General features: G+C 50.1%; 1 protein-coding gene across 1 annotated transcript in view; it reads right to left on the reverse strand.

Moving 5' to 3' along the window:
• The window catches only part of Rin3 (Ras and Rab interactor 3), a 117,818-nt gene that overhangs the window by 73,022 nt on the left and 23,680 nt on the right, over positions 1-21,116 (reverse strand). The window contains exon 2 of the mRNA XM_021244817.2: positions 10,185-10,386. Coding sequence (XP_021100476.1) covers positions 10,185-10,386 — 202 coding nt within the window. The remainder of the gene's footprint in view (positions 1-10,184; positions 10,387-21,116) is intronic.

The following is a 21,116-nucleotide window of genomic DNA, read 5'->3' on the forward strand; positions in this document are numbered from 1 at the left end:
GGCGCTGCCTGGCCTCCAGCACCCCTCACTCTGCGCACCAACCTGAACGTAAACTGACTTGGGACTCAGTGTCCAAGAAGAGGCTGCTCTGCTTCTTTTCCAGGGGTTCAAGCTGCCTCTGCTCCAGCAGTGTAAGGGGCAATGTGAGTGTGGCAGTGAGTATGTGAGTGTGCAGGTGAGCGTGAGTGCATGTGGGTGAATGCAGCTGTGTGGGTGAGTGTGAGGGAGTGTGGTATAATGAAAAGCACAGCTGGCCTTTGCTTCGCTTCCTGGCACAGAACTCCTCCATCCCTCTGCCCCATGTCCTGAGGGCTGGGTGAGTCTGGCCCCTCTGGACAATGATGACAGGTGACTCTGGGCAGTGGTTCCAAGGGAGGGCTGGCCACAGAAAGGCCACACTGAGAAGACAGGCTGCCTTGGGGTGGGGGCAGGCCTGGAGATGGGGATCTCTCAATTGGCCGATGGTTTAGCCAACGGTACCTATGAAACGGAACCCCAATAAAGGCTCTGTGCTGGGCATTCAGGGCTGCTTCCTGGTTGGGGAACAGAGAAATGTGTGGCTTCTCGGGGTGTTGGTACCAGGGCTCTGCGCCTACCTGCCCAGGCCTCGCCCCGTGTGCCTCTTCCTTTTGGCTGCTCCTGAGCTGAATCCATTATAATGAAACTGTAATTGTAATCGAGACTTTCAGTGAGCTTTTCAGGTGTTCTTTAAGTGTGGGCAGTCTGGTGGGGGACCCTCCCTATAACTGTGGCATCTGTGTGACTCCAGGCCGGGGCCAAACTGAATTGCTGCACACCCAGCTGGGACGGCAGAAGTGGTGTCAGAAAGGAACGGGAGTATGTGGGAGACAGAGTGTGAGGCTGTGTGAATGTATGTACGTGTGATAGTGTACGTGCATGTACAAGTGTATATATGTGCGAGTGTTCGAATACGCCTGTGATTGTGAGTATATGTGTGTGTGCAATGAGTGAATCTGGGGTGCCCCCAGGGCCTCCTTCCCAGCTGTGGAGAGAGGCCAGAGTGGGAGCCAGTCACGTTCTGGCAAGGCCGACAAAGCAAACTTTGACCCTTGAACGTGGGCTAGGGCGGGGCGGGGGAGGAAGCTGGTGCCCTGATGAATGGAAAGCAAACCAGGGGCTCCTGTCTAGCTGGGACAGTGTGCCCTTTGCACCTGCAGTCCACATGTGGGGGACACGTGCCCAGGTCATGGTTAGGTCAGGGACATGGCCAAGCTATGCCATCACCCCTGCCCAACAGCAGGGGTCAGGACCGGCACAGGAAGCGAAGGCAGCGTTTTTCAAATGGTGGGTCACGACCCATTAAAATGCCGCCAAGGATTTTCTTTCCAGAATAAAAGAGAATAAAATAAAATAGAAGGCTTTTGCTTTCATAAGGGTGAAATTGAGAGAGAGAGAGAGAGAGGGATCCCCACATAGGGCCAGAATCACAATGCAGCATACATTATACTTTTATTCTACAATGGTTTCTTTCTCCCCACTCCTAATCCACGGTGAACTGCATGGTAAGTTAGGGTTGCCAGCCTCCACTGGGACCTCCCTCCATATGCCCTGCAATCGTACTGGCTCCTTCACACTCATTACATAATATTTCTAGACTTTTCCTCTTTGATTAGACATGGACCTTGCTTTCAGCCCACATTGCTGGGGGGAGAGAAAGAAGCTGGGAGACCTGGGATGGGCACTTCTCCAACAGACCACGGAGGACATGATCTCTCCCTCTCTCTCTCTCCCTCCCTCCCTCTCTTTCTCTCTTCCTCCTTCTTTTTTTGTACTTGGCATTGAACCTAGGGCCTCTGCACTGAGCTACAACCCCAGCCCTTAGTTTTTAGAGACGAGGTATTGCTAAGTTGTTCAGTTGCCCCGGCTGGGCTTGAATTTTCCATCCTCCTGCCATAGTCCCTGAGAATGCTGAGGTTCCAAGCATGCGCCACCACACCCGTCTACAATTCACATTTCTTCCAGATGGCCCTGAGCAGCCAGGTATCGGTTCTGTGACCCTGGGTAATCGTGTCCCTCAGATCTGTACATGTGGACAACACCTAGGACGCCCAGCAGAAACAAAGGCCAGAACAGGACTGCATCGGGGATAAGAACACCTCCACCAGGATGCGCTCTAAGGACAATTTCCCATTCGCCTCACCCGCTGCGGAGCCCCATTCTTCTGCCTCTCTGTCTCTGCTCCAACTGGAACCTGGCATTCGTCTACCATGCGGGGTTATTATGAAAAAGAAATCAGAGAGATTTCTTTGAGGCAGGAGTTGGGAAGACAAAACTCACAGATCCAGGGCAAGAGGAGGAGCAAATGCAACACAATAAACAGAGGACAGAGCGGTGCAGTGACGGGTGGGAGCTGGAAGCTGAAACAAATGTGCCGAGGTCTGGTATCACTCAGCCCTGGCCTGGCCGTGGGGGCCGTCTACCTCTACTCCCTGTGGTGGAAGAAGACCCAGCGCTCAGGGAGGCCCAGTAAACCCAAGGCCACCCAGTGGGCTGTGCAGAAGCAGGAAGCAGGCCAGGCGTCAGTCCCACCACGCCGTGTAGTCTGTCACTTGTCGCTGGCCATTGAGACTGTGGCATCTACTCAGGTCTATCGGCAGGACTGGAAAGTCCCCTAGGCTGGACTCCACAGATCCCCAGTTCTGAACACCCACCACCTACCCTTGTAGCACAGCCACTGAGCTCTTCTCTTCTGCCTGAGCTGTATCCTAGGCCCTTATCTGAAAACCCTGATAAGGCGGGCACTGGTCAGGGGTGGAGGGTGGGGTGGAAGTGGCTGTGAGTTCCAAGGTGGGGCAGGGAGGGAATCGGAATTCAGCCTGGCTAGAGGCTCTTCTGATCCACCCTGCCCAGGTGGTGGAGGGTGAGGGCCGGGCTGAGAGGTGCCCACTGCGGGCAGAACTGGGTCAGTGGTCGGCCTTGGCCACAGGACCTCAAAACACAGCACCACGGTGTGGCAGTGACTCCCGAAAAACCTTCTAGATTGTGTCGAATTCCTCAAGCATGAAGCTGACAGTGTTGGAAGTCAGTGCCAGGCAGGCGTCTCTGTGAGCTCTTTGTATCCTCCCTCACTGCCCTGCCACTGGTTGTCTTCAAAGGAGACATTACCATGATGGTGGTTGCTCAGGACTCCCAGGGGACTGAAGAGCTGGCTGGACCGCCCAGAGTTCTTTCTCCCCACAGGAATAGTCAGCATTCAGAGTTGCTGTGGGAACTGCTGATCGTGTATATGAAATGCCTGGCACCGACTATGTCCTTAACAATACGAGTGTATCACTGCTACGGACTACCACTACTTACCATTCAGCAGTGCTAAAGCAGGTGCTACGATATTTAAATGCATACTCTCATTTGGGAAATAAATACTAATTACAGTAAGATCAGCACTGTGCTTTAAGCTAGACCAAAAGGAGGGAGAGGGAAAAAATGACTCAAAGATCATTCACCTATATGGTGGATTAAAAATGGCCACAGAGTTCTTGTCACTCCTCCCACCAAGAGGTGGGAGAGCAGCTTGGGGCTGGCACTGACCAGAAGGACGAAGTTAAGGTTCACTGTGGAGTTCTGAGCCCAGGCCTTAGAGGCACCACAACTTTCCTGCTCCACCTTTTGGGCTTTGGCCATCCTGTGAAGATGCCTGAGTTAGTCTGCTGGAGTCACGTGGCCCAGCCAACAGCTGCACCCACCATGGGACAGGTCAGTGGGACCATCTCAGACTGTCCACCTGCCAGCAGTTGTTACTTGAAGCTAAACGCATTCCCCACTGACCTAGCGCCTCACAGTGTCCCAGGACTCTTTCTTTCTAGAAGACGCTTCTAGCATCAGTGTCCTGGGATCTCGCCCAGCCCCTAGGGACTTGTAAGAGAGTTAGCTGTGAGATAGCATTATGCAGTCCAAGAGGTTGACACAGCTGGGGTGGGATCCTGTCCTTGTCTACCTCAGCTGGCACAAGTTTTGGAGGGCCGAGGGCATGGATTTGGGAGGGCTGACCGATTCCACTGTGGGTGGGGTACAGTATGTTTTGGGAGTGAAAGGTGCCGCCACTGCACCCCCTCCTTGAAATACATAAAAATTGAAAGCAACATACACTAGGTACGTTTTTGCTTTGACCATCCACTTTGGGCCTGTACTGCCCAGAGTCATCTGCTTTTGTTATTTAGGAATGTTTTCCATTTGCATGAGGAAAATTTCCAATCAAGCCCATTAGGGCAGGAACAGAAGCGGCTGGTTCTTTCAAGAGGCCACAACGGCAGGGGCTTCAGTGCCCAGGGAGGTGGGCAGTCCAGTGGTCAGAACCAAGCCTGGACACACGCAGGCGTGAGCGGGCAGACCTGTGGCAAAGGTCCTCACATCCCCAGTCCTGAGCCAACAGAGCTGGGACAGTGTGCAGAACCGTGCAAGGACTGGACGTGGAGAAGACACAGTGCCCGCTACCTTTATTTTACATATGGGGAACCTGAGGATCATCCTCCCCGTTACTTACAACATAGCCGCAGCACGGCACCAAGCAGCATTCCCAGTGTTGGCTGTAGATCACAATCACCCAGGGAGCTTTTAAAACACAGTAAGGGCTGAGGCCCAACCTGAACCAGAGAAATAAGCACTTCTCGGGGTGAGGCCAGGTCACTGCCTTGTTTTTAAAGCCTCTGGAGGCCATCCGTGGTGGATTCAAGTCAGGTTCCGCCATTTCGCAGCCACACTGCTTGCTACCACAGAGCCAAGTGTCCTCCCTCGGTGCAGAGAATGCAGCCCTGCTCTCCAGGGCTGCTGGAGGGATAAGAGCTGAGTGCTCAGCGGTCCCGCAACAACCAATGATGCCTGTCCCCTGGCCTTGGCCTCGTGATGGGACAGGAGGGGCTTCACTGAAGGTTAATGCCAAACTAATAATGAACAACATCAGCGCTACACTTACATGGGTGAGGGGCTCTGAACCACCTACCCGCTGGACCATATGACATTTCACTGCCTGTTACTCTTAAACTTACCCCCCCACTATCAAAGGCAAACTCACAGGAGGGTCCGCTCATCAAAGACCACCTTTCAGGCTAGAAGCAAGGACACTCCCAAAGCAATGGACACACTCAGCCTCCAGTCCTTGGTTTCTAATCCCATTTCCCAATCAAAGGAGAAGTGGCCAATTCCAGGATGGGGCAGGAAATAAGGTGAGGCTGTAACATCTTGTATCGCTATAAAGTAAGGAAGTGTGCCAACCAACAAAGACACGTACATGCAACACACACACATATACAAATGGAGTATGTCAAAGGGACTCGGGTACCAACTGGGACACCCTCAATGGCTAAAGTCGGAATGACTTGTGCAACAAAATAATTAAAGTAAATAATAATAATTACATTGGAGTGTAATCTAAAATATAAAATAAGATTCCAGGATTCCTATTGCCATAAATAGATGATTAAATCAATAAATAGATGGAGGAGAAGAGACAGATACAGAATTCCAAATACATTCCAGCAAGGATGCAGAACACAACCATCCTCTCCCTTCAGGTGGGCTGAGCACAGTGACTTCCTTCCAAAGAGAAAAGTATGAAGGGGAGAGGGAAAGAGTAACTTTCAAGTCAAGAAACAGACAAACGCTACCTCAGTTTGTGATCAAGATCAACATCACCAGGGAAGGCACTTGGATATCACGTATCCCTGGCACTTTACCTCTGTGGCCTCCTGAATCCCAGTCTAATCATTAGACAAATCCCCTTGGAAGGCCATTCTACCAAGTGCCTGACCAGTGCTTCTCAAAACCCTCAAGGTCATCAAAGACAAAGGAAGTCTGCGAAACTGTCACAAACCAGAGGAGTCTAACGGGATATGACAATCACATGTGCTGTGGTCCTGGATGGGATTCTGGGACAGAAGAAGGACAAAAAGGAAGGAAATCTTAAGTACAGACTTTTGGTTAACACCAAGGATTGCGGTGGTTTCCATAATACCGTTGGGTGTCCACAGCAGGAGAAACTGAGTGTGGGCCCAGAGGACTCTGTACTATCACTGCACCTTTTCTATAAAACTATTCTAAAAATCAAAACCCAAGCCAGTATGACTGCAGAATGGGTGACTTTTGATTGCCTTGTTGCTGGATACACACATATCACCATGTCCCACACCTCATCAGAGAGGCAGACTCAGGGGACACGGGCTGGGGAAGGAGAGAGGGTGTGGTCAAGGTCAAAGATTTGGGGGCCGAGGGGGCTGAGCACTGGCTTGGGCATGAAGAAGAACTGTCTCTCACTGCTGCCAGGCGGACCCGGGAGGTCTCTGAGAGTCATCCGCATGGGGACCAGCCACAGTGTTTGTATCCCTCAGATCGACGGAGTTGTGGCAATGATAGAATTTCAGACAGGTATGTGGGAGAGATTTTATGCAGCAAAGGGTTTTCCGGCATTCCTGAGGATCGCACCGGGAACTCTCTACTCATTAGCTGTGTGACCTCAAGCAAGCAGGTCAGTGTCTCTGTGCCTCCATTTCCTCATGTGGAAACGGGCACACTAATAATGCCTACCAGACAGAAAGTGCTGTGAGAATTGAATAAAATCGTGCAAATAGACATCTCAGTTTGCGTTAAGTACACTCTATCATGTTCGTACAACTGCAACGAACTCGCCTCTCTCAGAACATATCCTTTTCATTAAGCCATGCAAGACTTATTGCACATAACCTATGCACATCCTCCTGTATGCTTTAAATCATCACGTACAATAGCTTATGCAATGTAAATGATCCATAAATGGTTATTATACCATATTGTTTAGGGATAGTCTATACACATTCAGTACAGTTGGCAATTTTTCTCCAAACATCTTCTATCTGAAGTTGGTTGAATCTGTAGAGGTGGAACCCCGGGGGACAGAGGTCTCATTGCATTGTATTTCCATTTCTTTTCTGCTCCTTCCTGGTGGTGGGTGTGCTTCAGCCTGGCTAGGACTGGACTCAACTCTCAGCTGGGACTCACTTGCCAGCTGTGGACTTCAGGCAGCTGATTTCACTTCCAGTAGTGTTGGCCTTGGTGCCCCCAAGCCCTAGGCCCCACCCTCACTGACTCCAGTCCTATAACAGGCAGCCCCAGGGCTTTTTCTGATAAGAGTCCTAGGGCAAAGAGTAGAGGCTGGAAAATGAATCCTCACACTCCACAGCCTTTCGCTCAGGAGTGTCAGGAGTCGGTGGAAAACACACAGCTCCCTGACCCTCCCTCCTGCCCCTCCAGGGGCATCACCCTGAGATGCCTGTTCTATACCCATTCCCAGGGTTCTCCAGCAGGACTCAGCTCCAGCTGCCCCAGGGGTAACTTGCGTGACAAGTGCCACTCACAGCCACCTTCCCTGCTCGTCTCTCTCCTCTCCTGGTGCCTTAGGGTCACCTTCCCAAAAGCCACATGGTCTTGAATTCTTGTCTTGGAGTCTGTCTTGGGGGAAGCCAAACTAAGGCACTCCTCTTAGCCCTGGCTTCACTGCCCGTAAAATGGGTACAAGAGCAGAGTCTCCCTCATAGGATTATTGAAAGATGGTATTTGTAAAGTACAGGCATGGCATGCATAAGCATCCCAAAGAGAACCACAAAGGTAATTTTCAGTTGGCTTATTCTGAACTTTTTGAAGAGAAGGCCATAACTTTTGACAAAGTGGTCATGCACTACGTCTGGCCCAGTTGTCCTACAGACCCATTTGCCTTCTCCTGGGACTGTCCCCCACTCTCTGGGCCAGTCCTATCTACACACATGCCCTAGACACACCCCTCCTGATGACCAAGCATAGTCCAGAAAATGGCCATCCCTCAGCCATCAACAACTTGTGCCTTGAAAGGAAGCTCAGTGGTAAAGCACTTCCTAGCATGCAAGAGGCCCTGGGTTCCATGCCCAGCACCCTAAGAATTTTTAAAAATATATCCTCCATGGGCTGGGGATTTAGCTCAGTGGTTCCACCACCTGCTTCATAAGCTAAGGACCCGAGTTCGATCTCTGGTACCAAAAAAAGGAAAAAAAAATATCCTCCATGGACCTGTTTTAGAGTTGAATCCTCCCAAGAAGGGTGGAAGCTCACCCCTCAGAACCTCCTATGGGAGTGGAGGAATGCCTGGCAGCAGCCTGGGGACTCCAAGGAACACCGGCTGCTGTGAGCCCCCAGTTTTATTTTCTACTGTTTCATTACCTGGGGAAGAATCATAGTGTATCTGTAAAATGGCCACAACAGGAATCCCAACCTCACAGGCTACCATGAGGAGCAATGGGTCTATTCTCAGGAAGATCTCAGGAGAGAGTCTCAAGTGCAGGAAGAATTGAGGGAACACTGTGGCCTTAGATGTGGGATCACATGGAAGATGACTACAAAGACAATCCATGTGAGCCAGGTGCAGTGGTGCTGGCCTATAACCCCAGAACTACAGGAGGCAGAGGCAGGAGGACCGACCGCAAGTTCAAGCCCAGACTGGGCCACTTATGACTTAGCAAGATACTGTCTCAAAATGAAAAATAAAAAGGGCTGAGGATATAGCTCAGTGTGAAGGCCCTGGGTTCAATCCTTAGTACCACAATCAATCAATCAATCAATAAGAAGGAAGGAAGGGAGGGAAGCAAGGAGGAAGAGGGGAAGAAAAAGCCCACGCACTCCTAGCAAAATGACTTCTGGAAGCCGACTGGGAGTCCCTGAGGCTGGGGGAGGGGAGATGGGAATTAATCTCTCAGTGCAGATGAGGTTTTCTTTCGGGGGGTGATGGACACATCTGGAAATTAGCAAGAGGCAGGCAGTGGTTGGATTATACTGTGGCTGCACTAAATGCCATGGAATGGTATTTAAAACTTTCAAACGGCTGATTTTATGTGATATGAATTTCACCTCAATTGAAAAAAAGACTTCTGGGGAGAGTTGGCTTATAGTAAGTAGAAAAGATCTTTGTGAGACATTTACTTTTTACAATTTTATTCACTTCTATCCAGCTTATTTTAAAAAATAATGCACGGAGCAGCATATAAAGGAGTAGCATATAACTGTGTGTGGGACTGAAAGTAGCATATGAGGAGCTCTGACTTGCTGGGAGCGCTGTGCTGTGGATCACTCTGGCCAGGCCTAACTCGCCTCCTCCCGCAGATGAGGCAGGGCCCGAGGGAGGAGAACAGGCGACAAGAGGGCGTGGTGGAGCAAGGCCTGTCCCAGAAGAGGGCTATCTTCTTTCCCACCCATCCGCCAGAGAAACATCAAACATATCTCCTGCAGACCCTAGCCGTCTGTTCTCCCTGTTCCAGTCAGGCATCCCCTTTCCTTTCCCTTATCTACACTATAAAGGTGCTGAGGATGCAAGCCGAGCCTTTTGTCTCAGGAGGAAGAAGGGATTCCACCTGGACTCAGCTTTATAAACTTTACTGTCGTCTTTGTCTTCTTTCTTTGTTTGACTTTCTTAATTTCTCACTGTCGTTTTTCACTCCATGAACCCTTCAGCCATGCGGGTTGTGGCACTGACTCACACTTCATCTATTTACCATCTATCTTTCCATCTATCCACCATCCATTCATCTACCCATCTACCCATCCATCCATCCTTCGATCCATCATCCATCCAGTCATCCACTCATCCATCCATCAACCATCCAGTCATCCATCCATCCATCCATCAACCATCCAGTCATCCATCCATCCATCCATCCATCCATCCAAACATCCAGACATCCATCCATCCATCTTGCTATGTAATAGGAACAGCATCCCTAGGAGGGAGTGTCAATGTCCCTTTTTCAAAATGACAAAAAGTGAGCCTCAGAAAACTTAAATTGTTCGTCCACTCCCAGAGCCCAGCTCCAAAACATCTTCTGACCACCACACAGTCTCTTATTTCCATCTGTAAAATAAGGGTGTCTGAAACCACCCTCATCCTGATACTCCCTGGTTCCTGGCCTCCTGGCTGAGCCCTCAGTATGGCTTCCAGACCTCCCCAGTCCTGCCTGTCCAGTCTGTGTTCAGCAAGGCCCATCCGCCACCTACTCCCTGTTCCTCAAAGCAGAAACCACTCCTCCCACAGACTCCACCACTGCACTCTGAGAAACAAGGGGGCTGAAAGCAGACCAAGACAAGAAAGGAGAGTGGACAGGCAGCTGTCTGGAGGCAGCTGCTTCCCCACCAAGCTCCCCGAGCTCCCCGAGCTGTGCCTGCTGGTGCTAACTCACCCCGGCCACCTCCCGGTGTAGGATCCGGGTCACCTCTGCCCGGCCCAGCCCCAGCTGCAGCCAAACAGGGCACGTCTTGATCAGCTTCTCCAGGATACTGATGCCCCGGGGAGGAAGGCAGTTCTTTGAGGTGACAGGCAGATGCAGTCCCAAGCTGTCCTCCTCTTCCTCTTCCTCTCCTTTGTCAACATCTGGAACAGGACTGAGAGCAGAGACAAAATCAAATGATCAGCCTGTCCTGCATCTGGCCCAGAGAGGTATACAAGTGAGGATTAAATTCAACCAAGCTTATTTATTTAGCATCTACGTACCTGGGGGGTTTGGGGGATTACAAAATGGACAGACCATGTCTACACCTTAAGGCACTTATAATAAAGCAGGTGAAACCAGGTATAGTGTTGAATGCCTGTCATCTCAAAACTTTGGTAGGCTGATACAGGAGGATCACAAGTTTGAGCCCAGCCTGGGCAATTTAGCAAGATCCTATCTCAAAATAAAAATACTTTAAAAAAGGGATGGAGATGTAATAGGTCAGTGCAAAGGTCCTGGGTTTAATCCCCAGTCCTTGAATCAATCCATTCACCCATCAATTGATTGATAGATCAAATAAAAAATAAAGCGAGGGAGACATACACATAAGCAGCAGGCTATAGACAAAGAGGGAATAAATATAACAGGAGCGCAGTGTCAAAACTCAGGGGGCTCAGAAGAGCACAGGTGGCATTTGAAGAGAGCCATGAGGAAGATTTTAAAATACTTTTAACTGAAGAGTAACCTATGGGCAGCAAAATGCACAAATCTCTACGGTATATCAAGTCCTGTTTTTACACGGCTACCTACACCCATGTAACTACCACCCAGATCGAGAGAGAGAGAGACCTGAGCTATCCAATGCCATGGCCATTCACCATAAGTGGTTACCCGTCTTCAAAGTGCCTGATCCAAACTGAGACATGCTATGAAATACAGGATTTGGAAGACTTAGTATGAAGAAAAGACTATAAAAGAGCTCATTAATAGTATTTTATATACATTATGTGTTGAAATAATATTTTATATATGTTGGCTTAAGTAAAACATTATGAAATTAATTGTTTTTATTGTTTTAATATGGTTACTAGAAAAACTTAACGACTGTGGGGCTTATGTTATGTTCAAGGTTTCTGTTGTACGGCACTGACGAAGAACATTCTTTCCATAAAGATCCTTTATGGCCCCTTCCAGTCAACTCTCCCCACACCAGGATGAGGATTTGTTAACACCTCAGAGTGGATCACGCAGGAAGTTCACAGATTCAAGAAGTAGCAAAACCGATCTGAGGGCCCAGAGGCCCAGCCCACTGTCCGTCACTCTGCCTGGTTTAAGAGATGGGGGACCCACTCCAACACCTGCCTCTCCCCCATGCCAGCACACACAGGCTAGTTTTGAAACCAGGGAAGAGGCAGCTATATCAGTTCCTTGGCCCCTGGAGGCGAGTGGGCTGAGAGTTCTGGTGGTGTTCTACCTTAGAACTAGGTCTCTCGCAGTGGTATCTGTGGGGCTGGAAACTAATCACACAAAGCCAGTCACATATAGGACCAGGAAGTGGCACAGTGCCTCTCAGTTTGTCCTCTGCCTCTGTGACATTGCTAGGGCAGCAGTGAGCAGGGCCGGGGCTCCTTGCGGAAGTGTGAACAGCAGGGCTTTGCTGTTCGGAGCCACTTGGAGGGGGTTGTGAGGTCAGGATGAGCCCTATTACAGAACATGTGATAATGGCACGCTCCTGAGGGCCAGAGGGCAGCAGGACTCAGACATCATTGGGGGGACGGTATTCCCCACAAAGGAGGAGGGGATAGGAAGTTCTAGCTTCACTGGGTTTGCCAGAAGTGGGCAGGAAGTTTAGGCAGGAGGAGGAACATTTGATCGTCAGGTGAGGCTGTCTGAAGGCTAATAAAATTCCCTCCTCTGGGGCCAGGGATTTAGCTCAGAGGTTCTGCCTCCTGCCTCGAAAGCACAAAGACTTGAGTTCAATCCCCAGTACCAACAAAAAAAAAAAAGAAAAAAGAAATTCCCTCCTCTGTTACCCTCTCAGGGGATCTGCCAGAGGTCCACAGCCTGCAGCCCACACAGAAGGAAGAGCTGGGTCCCTGGGGAAACAGGAATGTCGCAGGAAATGGCAGGAATCAGGACTGGGTTGGGCGGGGAGGCTGCCCCATGGATGTCCAAGGCTATGCATGGGGTGAAGAGTCTCATTTGGAGTTCCAGGCCAGTGGCCCAGAGGACACTGACCACTTCCCAGTCTCTCCATCTCCTCTGCAAAGCCAGGTGAGACAGTGAAGGCCACAACTGTCGAGCAAAGAAGCACCCTGGGGCCCGCAGGTTGTTCTAGCTCCGCTCAGAAACACAACGATGTCTATCCTCTGGCGCCAATAGACCTGTTACAACCATCTTGGAACAAGTGTGCTGGACTCAGGGCCTCCCCCAGAGGCCAGTCAGGGCTCTGCTTTGCTGCTGGCAGTGACCACCACGGGCTCCTTGGCTAAGTTCCTCCCACTCAGGGCCTCAGTTTCCTCATTTGCACAACAGGGGTGGGAAGATTTCTCCATCAGCTGGGTGGCCTTAGGTAGGCCCTGGGCGTATCCCATTTTCCCCTGTAGAACTAGGGCTGCCATCAGGCAGAGACTCTGAAGAGGGTGGCACATGGCCTCTTGTTCACTCATGCCACAAATATTTTTGAGGACCTTTGAGTGGCAGATCTTGTTCTAGGCATGGGGTAAAGGTGTGAACAAAATGCCAAAACAGAAAGAGAGAGAGGGAAAGAGGGACAGAGACAGTGAAAGAGAGAAGAGACAGACAGAGACAGAGAGACTGAGAGACAGTTCCCAAGCCTTCATGACATTTTCATTTAGATTCCAGGGGGCTGGGACAGGCAGTCCTGGTGAACGCAAAGCTTGAGTGTGTCCCATGGCAGAGGGAAGGGCCATTGGAAATTCCAAACCAGGAGGCCAGGAAAGCCCCCACTGAGAGACTTTGGACTAAAGCCCTGGATGCAGGAATCACAGAAGAGATGTCCAGGTGGAAAGAAGAGCAAGCTCCGAAGCCTGGGGGTCTGGGTCCAGAGGAACTTGGAGGGGTGGGCAGGTGACAAGGTGAGAAGGGGAGGAGACAAGGCCAGGTGTGTGGGGGACTCTGACCCTCAATCTGTGGATGTGAGCAACTTCCATGGCGGGAGGGAAGGGCTGGGCCTCTGGCTGTGGTTTGCTGCTTCTCCAGACCAGCCCTCGGGCTTTCTGGGCCAGGAGAAGTGAGCCGGTGAAGATTTGCTGGGGCCTAATGAGTCTCTGAGAACACACAAAGGATCCGCCTCTTCTCCTTGCAGCTGCATCGGCATCTGGAGGCACAAAGCTGCTCCTGTGCAGGTGACCAAGTGGAGACTCTGCCCCAGGCTCCACTGTGAGTCATGGGGACTGTGCCACCTCGCTCTCCTGTGATTTCGTCCCTTCCCTGGTCTAAGAGCTTCAGTGGCTCCCACTGCCTAAAGAATCCAGCCCAGTCCTCTAATATCTAAGGCATTCTCTTTCTGGGACCTTGCCTCCAAACGCCTCCACTCAAGGCAGCCATCCGTCACCCCAAAAGAACCTCCACTTGCCCACCTGCCCTCCTCAAGATGTCCCGTCCACCTCAGTGCCTGCAGGGCTCCAGCTCCTCCTCCCAACCCAGAGGCGAAAGTATCAGACCAGACACAGACAGCATCAACTATAAGAGAAAAAGTACATCCACTGGGCTGTGTCAACATTTAAAACTTCTGCCTACCAGGCTGGGAGAAATATTTGTAAAACACAGCTCTAATAGAGAACCAGCAAATCATTCCAAAAATGGGGGTTCAAGAGATTTGAACAGACGCTTCAAAGAAGAAGACATGCAAATGGGCCCATAAGCAGGTGAAAATTGCTCAAAATCCTTAGTCATTAGGCAAATGCAAATCAAAACCACAATGGGATACCACGGCACAACCACTAGAATGGCTAAAATTAAAAAGACTGATGACACCACGTGTTGGTGAGGGTGGGAAACAATCAGAACTCTCACGTCTTGTTGATGTAAATGTAAACTGGTATGAGCACTTTGCAAAAGGATCTGGTAGATTTTGTAAACCTGAACATGCACCTGCTCTGTGGCCCAGTGGTTCCACTCCCAGGAGTATACCCAGGAGAAACAAAACACATGTCCACAGAAAGACTTGTACATAAGTGGCCATAGCACCATTACTTATACTAGCTCAAAACTGGCCCAGGTGTCCATCAATAGGAGAAGGAATGAGCGGATTGTGATACTGAGACATTCAGGAACAGCCATGGTGGGTCATGGATGGAATGGAAGGCTAAGATGACAAAACAAGCCCCTGGATGCAGTAAATTACTACCCTTTATAATGTGCCATTTTTGTAAAAGACCCATTACTGTGAGACCTTGATAAAACCACATAAGCAAAATGTTTGCAAAAAAGAGAAACTGTTACCAAGAAAAAACCCTAAATAAGCCCTCTAGTTTCACTTGCACTTAGCTTGAGATCACTAATTTTGGAGGCCACACAGCTGGGTAATACATTATTAGTTTCCCACTAGCACTGCTGTAGATGACAGCTCTACATGTTGGTTGTGATAGCAGTTGCCTCAGTCACTTCCCAGGGACCTGAAGGCTGCTTTGCTGAGATGGTCAACTGTCCCCTTCTAATGGGTGACAGGAATGGGATAGAAGGCCAATTGGGATGACTGGATGTTAGCCTGCCCCAGCAAAAACAAAAACAACAACAAAAACAAAACTCTGCCACTCTCTTTGTTCTGGGAGCAACAACTTGGTCATTCTCTCAAACAACTGCTGTTCCAACTTGGCTGAAGTTCACCATAAATATTTGCTTGTGCAATAATATGTGAGCTTCCAATATTTGGCCCAGTCTTGTTTCTACCATCTCTAGATCAGAAGATCCCATTATCTGGTATCAGTACATCAGCACAAAGAACAGTCAGCCATACTGAGGCAGTACTGATACACATGACCACATGGATGAGTCTCAAAAACATGCTGAATGAAAGAAGCTAGATGTAAACAAGTCAGCGTCATATGAATCAATTTACATAAAGTTCAAACGGTACACTTAGAAATGTACACTTACTTTTATCTTATGTAAACTTTACACCAACTTGATAAAAAGAACCACAACCAAATATTGAACTCTAGTTAATGATATATATATACTAACATATTCAGGGAGTCTATAACTTTCTTACAAATGCACAAAAATAAGACGTGTTCATGGATGAATAAGGATATATGAAACAAAGCAAATATGGAAAACATGAAGGGGTGGGTTTGTGGGCATTCACTGCAAAATTCTTACAACTCTGCTGTATATTTAACATTTTTTTTTTCAGGAGACTGCTGGGAATACAGCTCTTCCCAAACTTCAAGGCCTATTCAGATGAAGCCTACCTGGTGCACTAGAAGCTCTAGGTTCAAATCCAGGTGTGAGACATGTGGCTAATACTTCGTCTACCAGTTTAATCATTTGTTTAAAGAAAAGGCTAAGAGTTGTCAAGCTGTCTTTGCTTAAAAGAGTTATTGTGAAAATTCAATGAGATGTCTGTTAAGTACCTAGCATAGTGCCTGGCATGTAATTTGGGGGTTCTTTGCTTGATTCAGGGTCTCACTATGTAGTTCAGGCTGGCCTTGGATTCACTATATAGCCCAGGCTGGCCGACAAACTCTCAGGGATCCTCTCACCTCAGCCTCCCAAGTGCTGGGATTCCAGATGTGCGCCACCATGCCTAGCCTAGCATGGGATTTTATAAATGTTACCTATCGTTTTTCCATCTCTATAACTCTCTGGTTGGAATTCTCTTCCTGCTACAATCCTCCCACACTACAGCCTTGATCTTAGGACTTGGCACATTGGACTGGACTGATTGGGTACACGTCTGTGTAGGCTGTTTTGTGCCCTGGACAACATCAGGCTCCAGTGGTGACCCACACGTTCAAGTGCCTGCGAAACACAAGGCCTGAGTGAACACAGGGGCAACTGCCAAGATAACCCAGTTTTCTTGGCAGAGTAACAAACCACTGGAAGGATCTCTTTCACGCCCGAGACCAGCAGTGATGAAAAGACAGATAAGGTCAGGCGAGTCCCAGACACCTGCAGGGATGAGCGTTAAAGGGCCGGCAGCCTCAGCTGCCCAAACTAACAGCAGAGGCCAAAGCCTCCTAAGACACTGCTTTCCAGGATCAACCTGGCCCTGCAGGTCCGCCTGACCCTCTGGGCCTCCACAGACCCTTGCTCAGGGCCCGAGTGTGGGTCAGCAGAGGAAGGATCTCGGGGCTAAGAGGATCCATAAGAGGCCGCAGCCCCTGGCCGCTAGAAGGTAGAGAAGGAATGGCTGAGGCAGAGGAGGTCTGTCACCTGTTGTCTGTAGAGACTTTGCCACCCAGACCCTCGCTCCCCCAACCAAGCTCCAGCTCTACAAGGTCCCTGCAAAGACAGCAACAGGACCTCAGGGGGCTCAACAGTGCCAAATCATGAGCCTCAGAAGTTTAGAGCAGCTACTCGACAGGCTTGCATTCTCTGTATTGAGTACAGAGCCTGAGTTCTGATTGGTCCCAGTGGTTTCCCCATTCTGGAATGTCCATGGACACCCTGCCAGGTACACATGGTCAAGAGGCTAGAAAAACCACACCCAGGCCCAGACTCAGCGTCCAGCTTCCTTGGGGATTTTCTCAGCAGCTCCCAAAGAGTGAGTGGGTTCCCTGCACGATGCCTGTGTCTGTCACTAGCCTATTAAACCTGGGCAGGAAGAACAGCAAAGCTCCGAGCTGCTGCAGGTAGAGAGGCTGCCCAGGGCCTGGCCCAGTGGGGGTCAGAGCAGTGCAGGTCATGGCCTGGGTGGGGTGCTGTCTGGAAGGAAGGTGTGGAAGTTTTCCAGCTAAAGAGCGTGCCTGGTCTGGGCCACCCATGTCAGCCACAGGAAAGCTGCCCACAGCCTCACTGGGAGGAGAACTGAAGCCACTGTACAGACCTGGCCAGTACTTGAGGAGCTGGGGACAGGCTGTCAGCACCCTGACCCCAGCCAGGACGGTGTTCAGCTTCAGCAAGACAAAGGGGGTCTACAGGGACAGAGCAGCTGATCCCTGCTCTCAGAGAGTGCTCAGGCTATGCAGTGGTAAATGCTATGGAACAGCCCAGTCGGCCCAGTAGCTCTAGACAGGGCTCTGTGTTACGAAGGGCTGAGGAGCTGAGTGCAGATGCCCTGGCAATGCCAACCATGACAGTTTCATTTATAGGGTCCACAACACACAGTGCCCACGGAGAGCCCATTCTAAGCTCTGAGCATCCTGGGAGCTCCATCACCTTCACACCTATTGTGGTAGGCTGATTTGTGACTCCCTCACAAGATATATCCAAATCCAAGGCCTCGGGCCCTGTGAATAAGATTCCCGCAGATGTAATGAAGTTAAGGATGGTGAGATGAGCTCAGCTGGGGTTATGGTGGGCCCTAGAGCCAATGAGAGGTGTCCCCATACAGAAAAGAAAAGGCACAGACAGTGTCCATGTGAAGGTGGAGGCAGAAGTTAGAGTGACGAGGTCCCAAACTAGGAGCACCCAGGGTTGAGGAAGCAGCCAGGAGTGAGGAATGGAAGCAGCCTCCATCAGATCCTCCAGAAGGAACCAGCCCCAGTGACACCTTGACTTGGACTTTTGCAATTCTGGCATTCAGAACTGCGAGAAAGTGAGTCCATATTTTTTTTTTTTTTGTACCAGGGATTGAACTCAGGACCTTGTGCTTGTGAGGCAGGCGATGGCACCACTGAGCTAAATCCCCAGCCTGAGTCCATACAGTTTTAAGTTTCTGTTGACTCACTACTGCAGCCTTTGGAAATGAGTACAGCTGCCCTAAACCTGACAGTCTGGTGGAAAGCTGAGGACAGTGAGGCACAGAAGAATTATACAACTCACTCAAGTCACACACTAATAAGCCACAGAGCTGAGACTCAGACTCAGGCAACCTTACTCCAAAATCTGTGTTTCTAACCATTGCACTAAAACACTTCAATATTTCTAAACTTTTAAATTCAAAGAAAGCTTTTAAAAAGTTCCCATAATTATGCATCCTTGTAGTATCTGACAAAGAAAGTTCAGTAATGTTTTTTTATCCCCTGTGGAAATATATGCAAACACAGAGAGGCCAATAAATGTACATAGAAATGACTTCCAGGAGGTGATGCATGCCATCATTAAACATAGCTATTTTGGAGAAATTCAGGGGGTTTGTTTCAAGTTTTTATAATAATTATGCTGCATCTTAACAGTTTTCTTTTCTTTCTTTTTTTTTTGGTACTGGGGATTGAACTCGGGTCCTTGTGCTTGCGCAGCAGGCGGCAAAACCACTGAGCTTAATCCCGGGCCCATCAGTTTTCCTGTATAATGGAGCTGGTAATATCTGGCCCATGTGAACACTTCAAATTACTCTGGCTGGGGTAACTATACATGTGATCACACTTGTTTTTCTCCCCCAAACACCTGTGCTCTGGGGACACTCGCCAACCTGGTCCCACCAGGCACACACCCTTCTCCTAAACAGGCCCTGCTCAGACCCGCTGCACCTCAGCTGCTGTGGCAGCAACACAGGAAATGGCCCAAGGCTGGTGAGAACCACGGCTCAGCCCCCTAAAATCACTGGGGCACCAAGAGGGGGGCACCAAAAGGGAGGCACCTCGAGAATGCAAACAGCTGTGCCCACTAGGATGACAATCTTTCAAATGTAAAAGAAGTGAGACGCTGGGCCTAGGGAAATGATTGCTGGCTCCCCAGCCACCCAGGCTGCAGCCCTGACAGGGGAGCCAGCACAGGGCCATAGCACGGTTACAAGGCAGGAACCAGCTAAGCAGTCCCATCTCAAAATCCTGTTTATTGTGCAAATGTTAATGCCCCAATTTCCATCCTTGTGCTGAGGTTGGGAGAATGTCATTGGGTTTGAGAACGACCTGCCGAAGGACGAGGGCAATACGGTGCTGGTGCTATGCCTGCAACTTCCTCTGACATAGTTCAGAAAAAGGGAGATGGAGAAAGACAGAGAGAGAGAGAGGAGTGAAAACAAACCAGTGTGACACAGTGCTAGCAAGTGGTGAAACGCGGGAAGAGCTACACACAGGAATTTGATGTTCTAGTCCTGTAACTTTCCTGGGAGTCTCACATTGTGTCGAAAGAGAAAGTTAAAAGAAAGAGTCCTAAAAGCAAACAAGCAAGAAACCATAATGCTGAGTGCAATAAACAAATGACAGAAGGAATGAAAACACATAAAGCCCAAAAATAAACAGAAGAGTTCTCTGTCTTGTGATAGTTGCCCTGGGGCCCGGGAGGAAAATAAGGTGGGGGAGGGGAGGGGGAAGGGGTGTGGGGGGCGGCTCCAGTCTTGCAAGATTTATTTATTTCTGAGGGAAATATGGCAAAATGACAGGACACAACGAAGCTGCACAGGAACTGCTGTTTTTCTGAAGAGTCCTCTATGCTTGAAATATTTGATTAAAAAACAAACAAATGCACACACACACACACACACCTTTCCCCAGTGTCCCGAGGATGTCACCAGCTGAGGGGTGACTGTGTCTGGGCCCCTGAGCCTATTCTGCTGCCAGCACAACTCCCTCTGCTGTTCCAGCTGTCTGCCTTGCCATTGAAGTCAGTTCACGAGCCCAAAGGCCGCCGCTGGCAGATGACCAAGATAAGGTGACCAGGGCAGCCCTGTGAGGGATCTGCCCGGTCGCTCAGAGAGTCAGGCCTCAGGAGACTTAGAGAAATTCTCAGCCACTGCCAGGCCATCAGGGCAGAAGCCAGAGAAGGTCCCTGAGAACTGGTCCTCTCCTCTGTAGCAGCACAAGACGTGGGCCAAAGAGTAGCAGCTAAAGCCAAAGGCTTTTATACCCTGAAACTCTTCATCCCTGACAGAGATGCAATGGGAAGAGCACACTGTGAGTTGCAAGCACGTAGGGGCAAGGCCAGCTCCTCTTCCAAGGCCTCAGGGAGAGGACCAAATTCAGGCTTTGGTCAGGCAGGCCCTGGGGTCCCAGCGAGCTACGTCAGCCCTGTGAGCCTCGGGGTCCTCCTCTGGACAACAGGGAGAGTAGTGGGGAACAACTGAAGAGCTCAGCTCACAGCCGAGCCAGAAGAAGAGGCAACTGCGGAGAAGGACGAGGGTCAGGAAGGCGCAAGGAGGGAGCGAGGCTGAAGTGAGAAGGGGGACGAGAAGGGAAGGAGCTGCCACCCAGAAAGCTCCTGAATCCTTAACAACAGGCCTCTGTGAGCCCGACAGCCGCCCCCCGCACCCCGCACAGCAAAGGCTCAGCCGGCCCCACCTCAGAAGCTGCCTTAGCACTTTGTCCCGCCATCCCATCTCCACCAAGGCCTTGTGTCTGGAGACCTCTGAGGATGGGCGCCCGCCACCCCCCTGGGCCCCTCCCTCTGAGATGCCATTCTCAATTTCTGTGGGCTGAAATCTCTTCCCCTGCAGTTTTTCCTTTTGGTGCTTTTCCTACACTTTACAGGGCGCTGAGGATCACCCCCCTGCGGTTATAAAGCGCCTTGCGTTGGCCTGTACCTCTCCAGGCCTCGGCCGCACAGCACCGCTCTCCCACCCAGCTACTGAGGTCTCATTCATCCCCTGCTTCCCCAGAACGCCTCCAGGAATTTGCAGATGGAATGGTTTCTTTTTCAGTAGCACTTAAAGTGTCTAATTCAGGGATTTTGAATACAGCCACTGAATTGCACAATCATCACCACGGTCAACTTTAGAACGTTTTTCATCACCCCAAGAAGAAACTTATTTCTGGGCAGTCACTCTCCATTTCCTCCAACCACTCCCCTCCGCCCTTCCCCGAACTTTAGCCCCTGGCAACCACTAATCTATTT

The sequence above is a fragment of the Heterocephalus glaber genome, unplaced genomic scaffold (assembly GCF_053883595.1).
Source record: "Heterocephalus glaber isolate CG9 unplaced genomic scaffold, H.glaber_assembly_v1.0 deba00001608, whole genome shotgun sequence".
Taxonomy (NCBI): Eukaryota; Metazoa; Chordata; class Mammalia; order Rodentia; family Bathyergidae; genus Heterocephalus; species Heterocephalus glaber.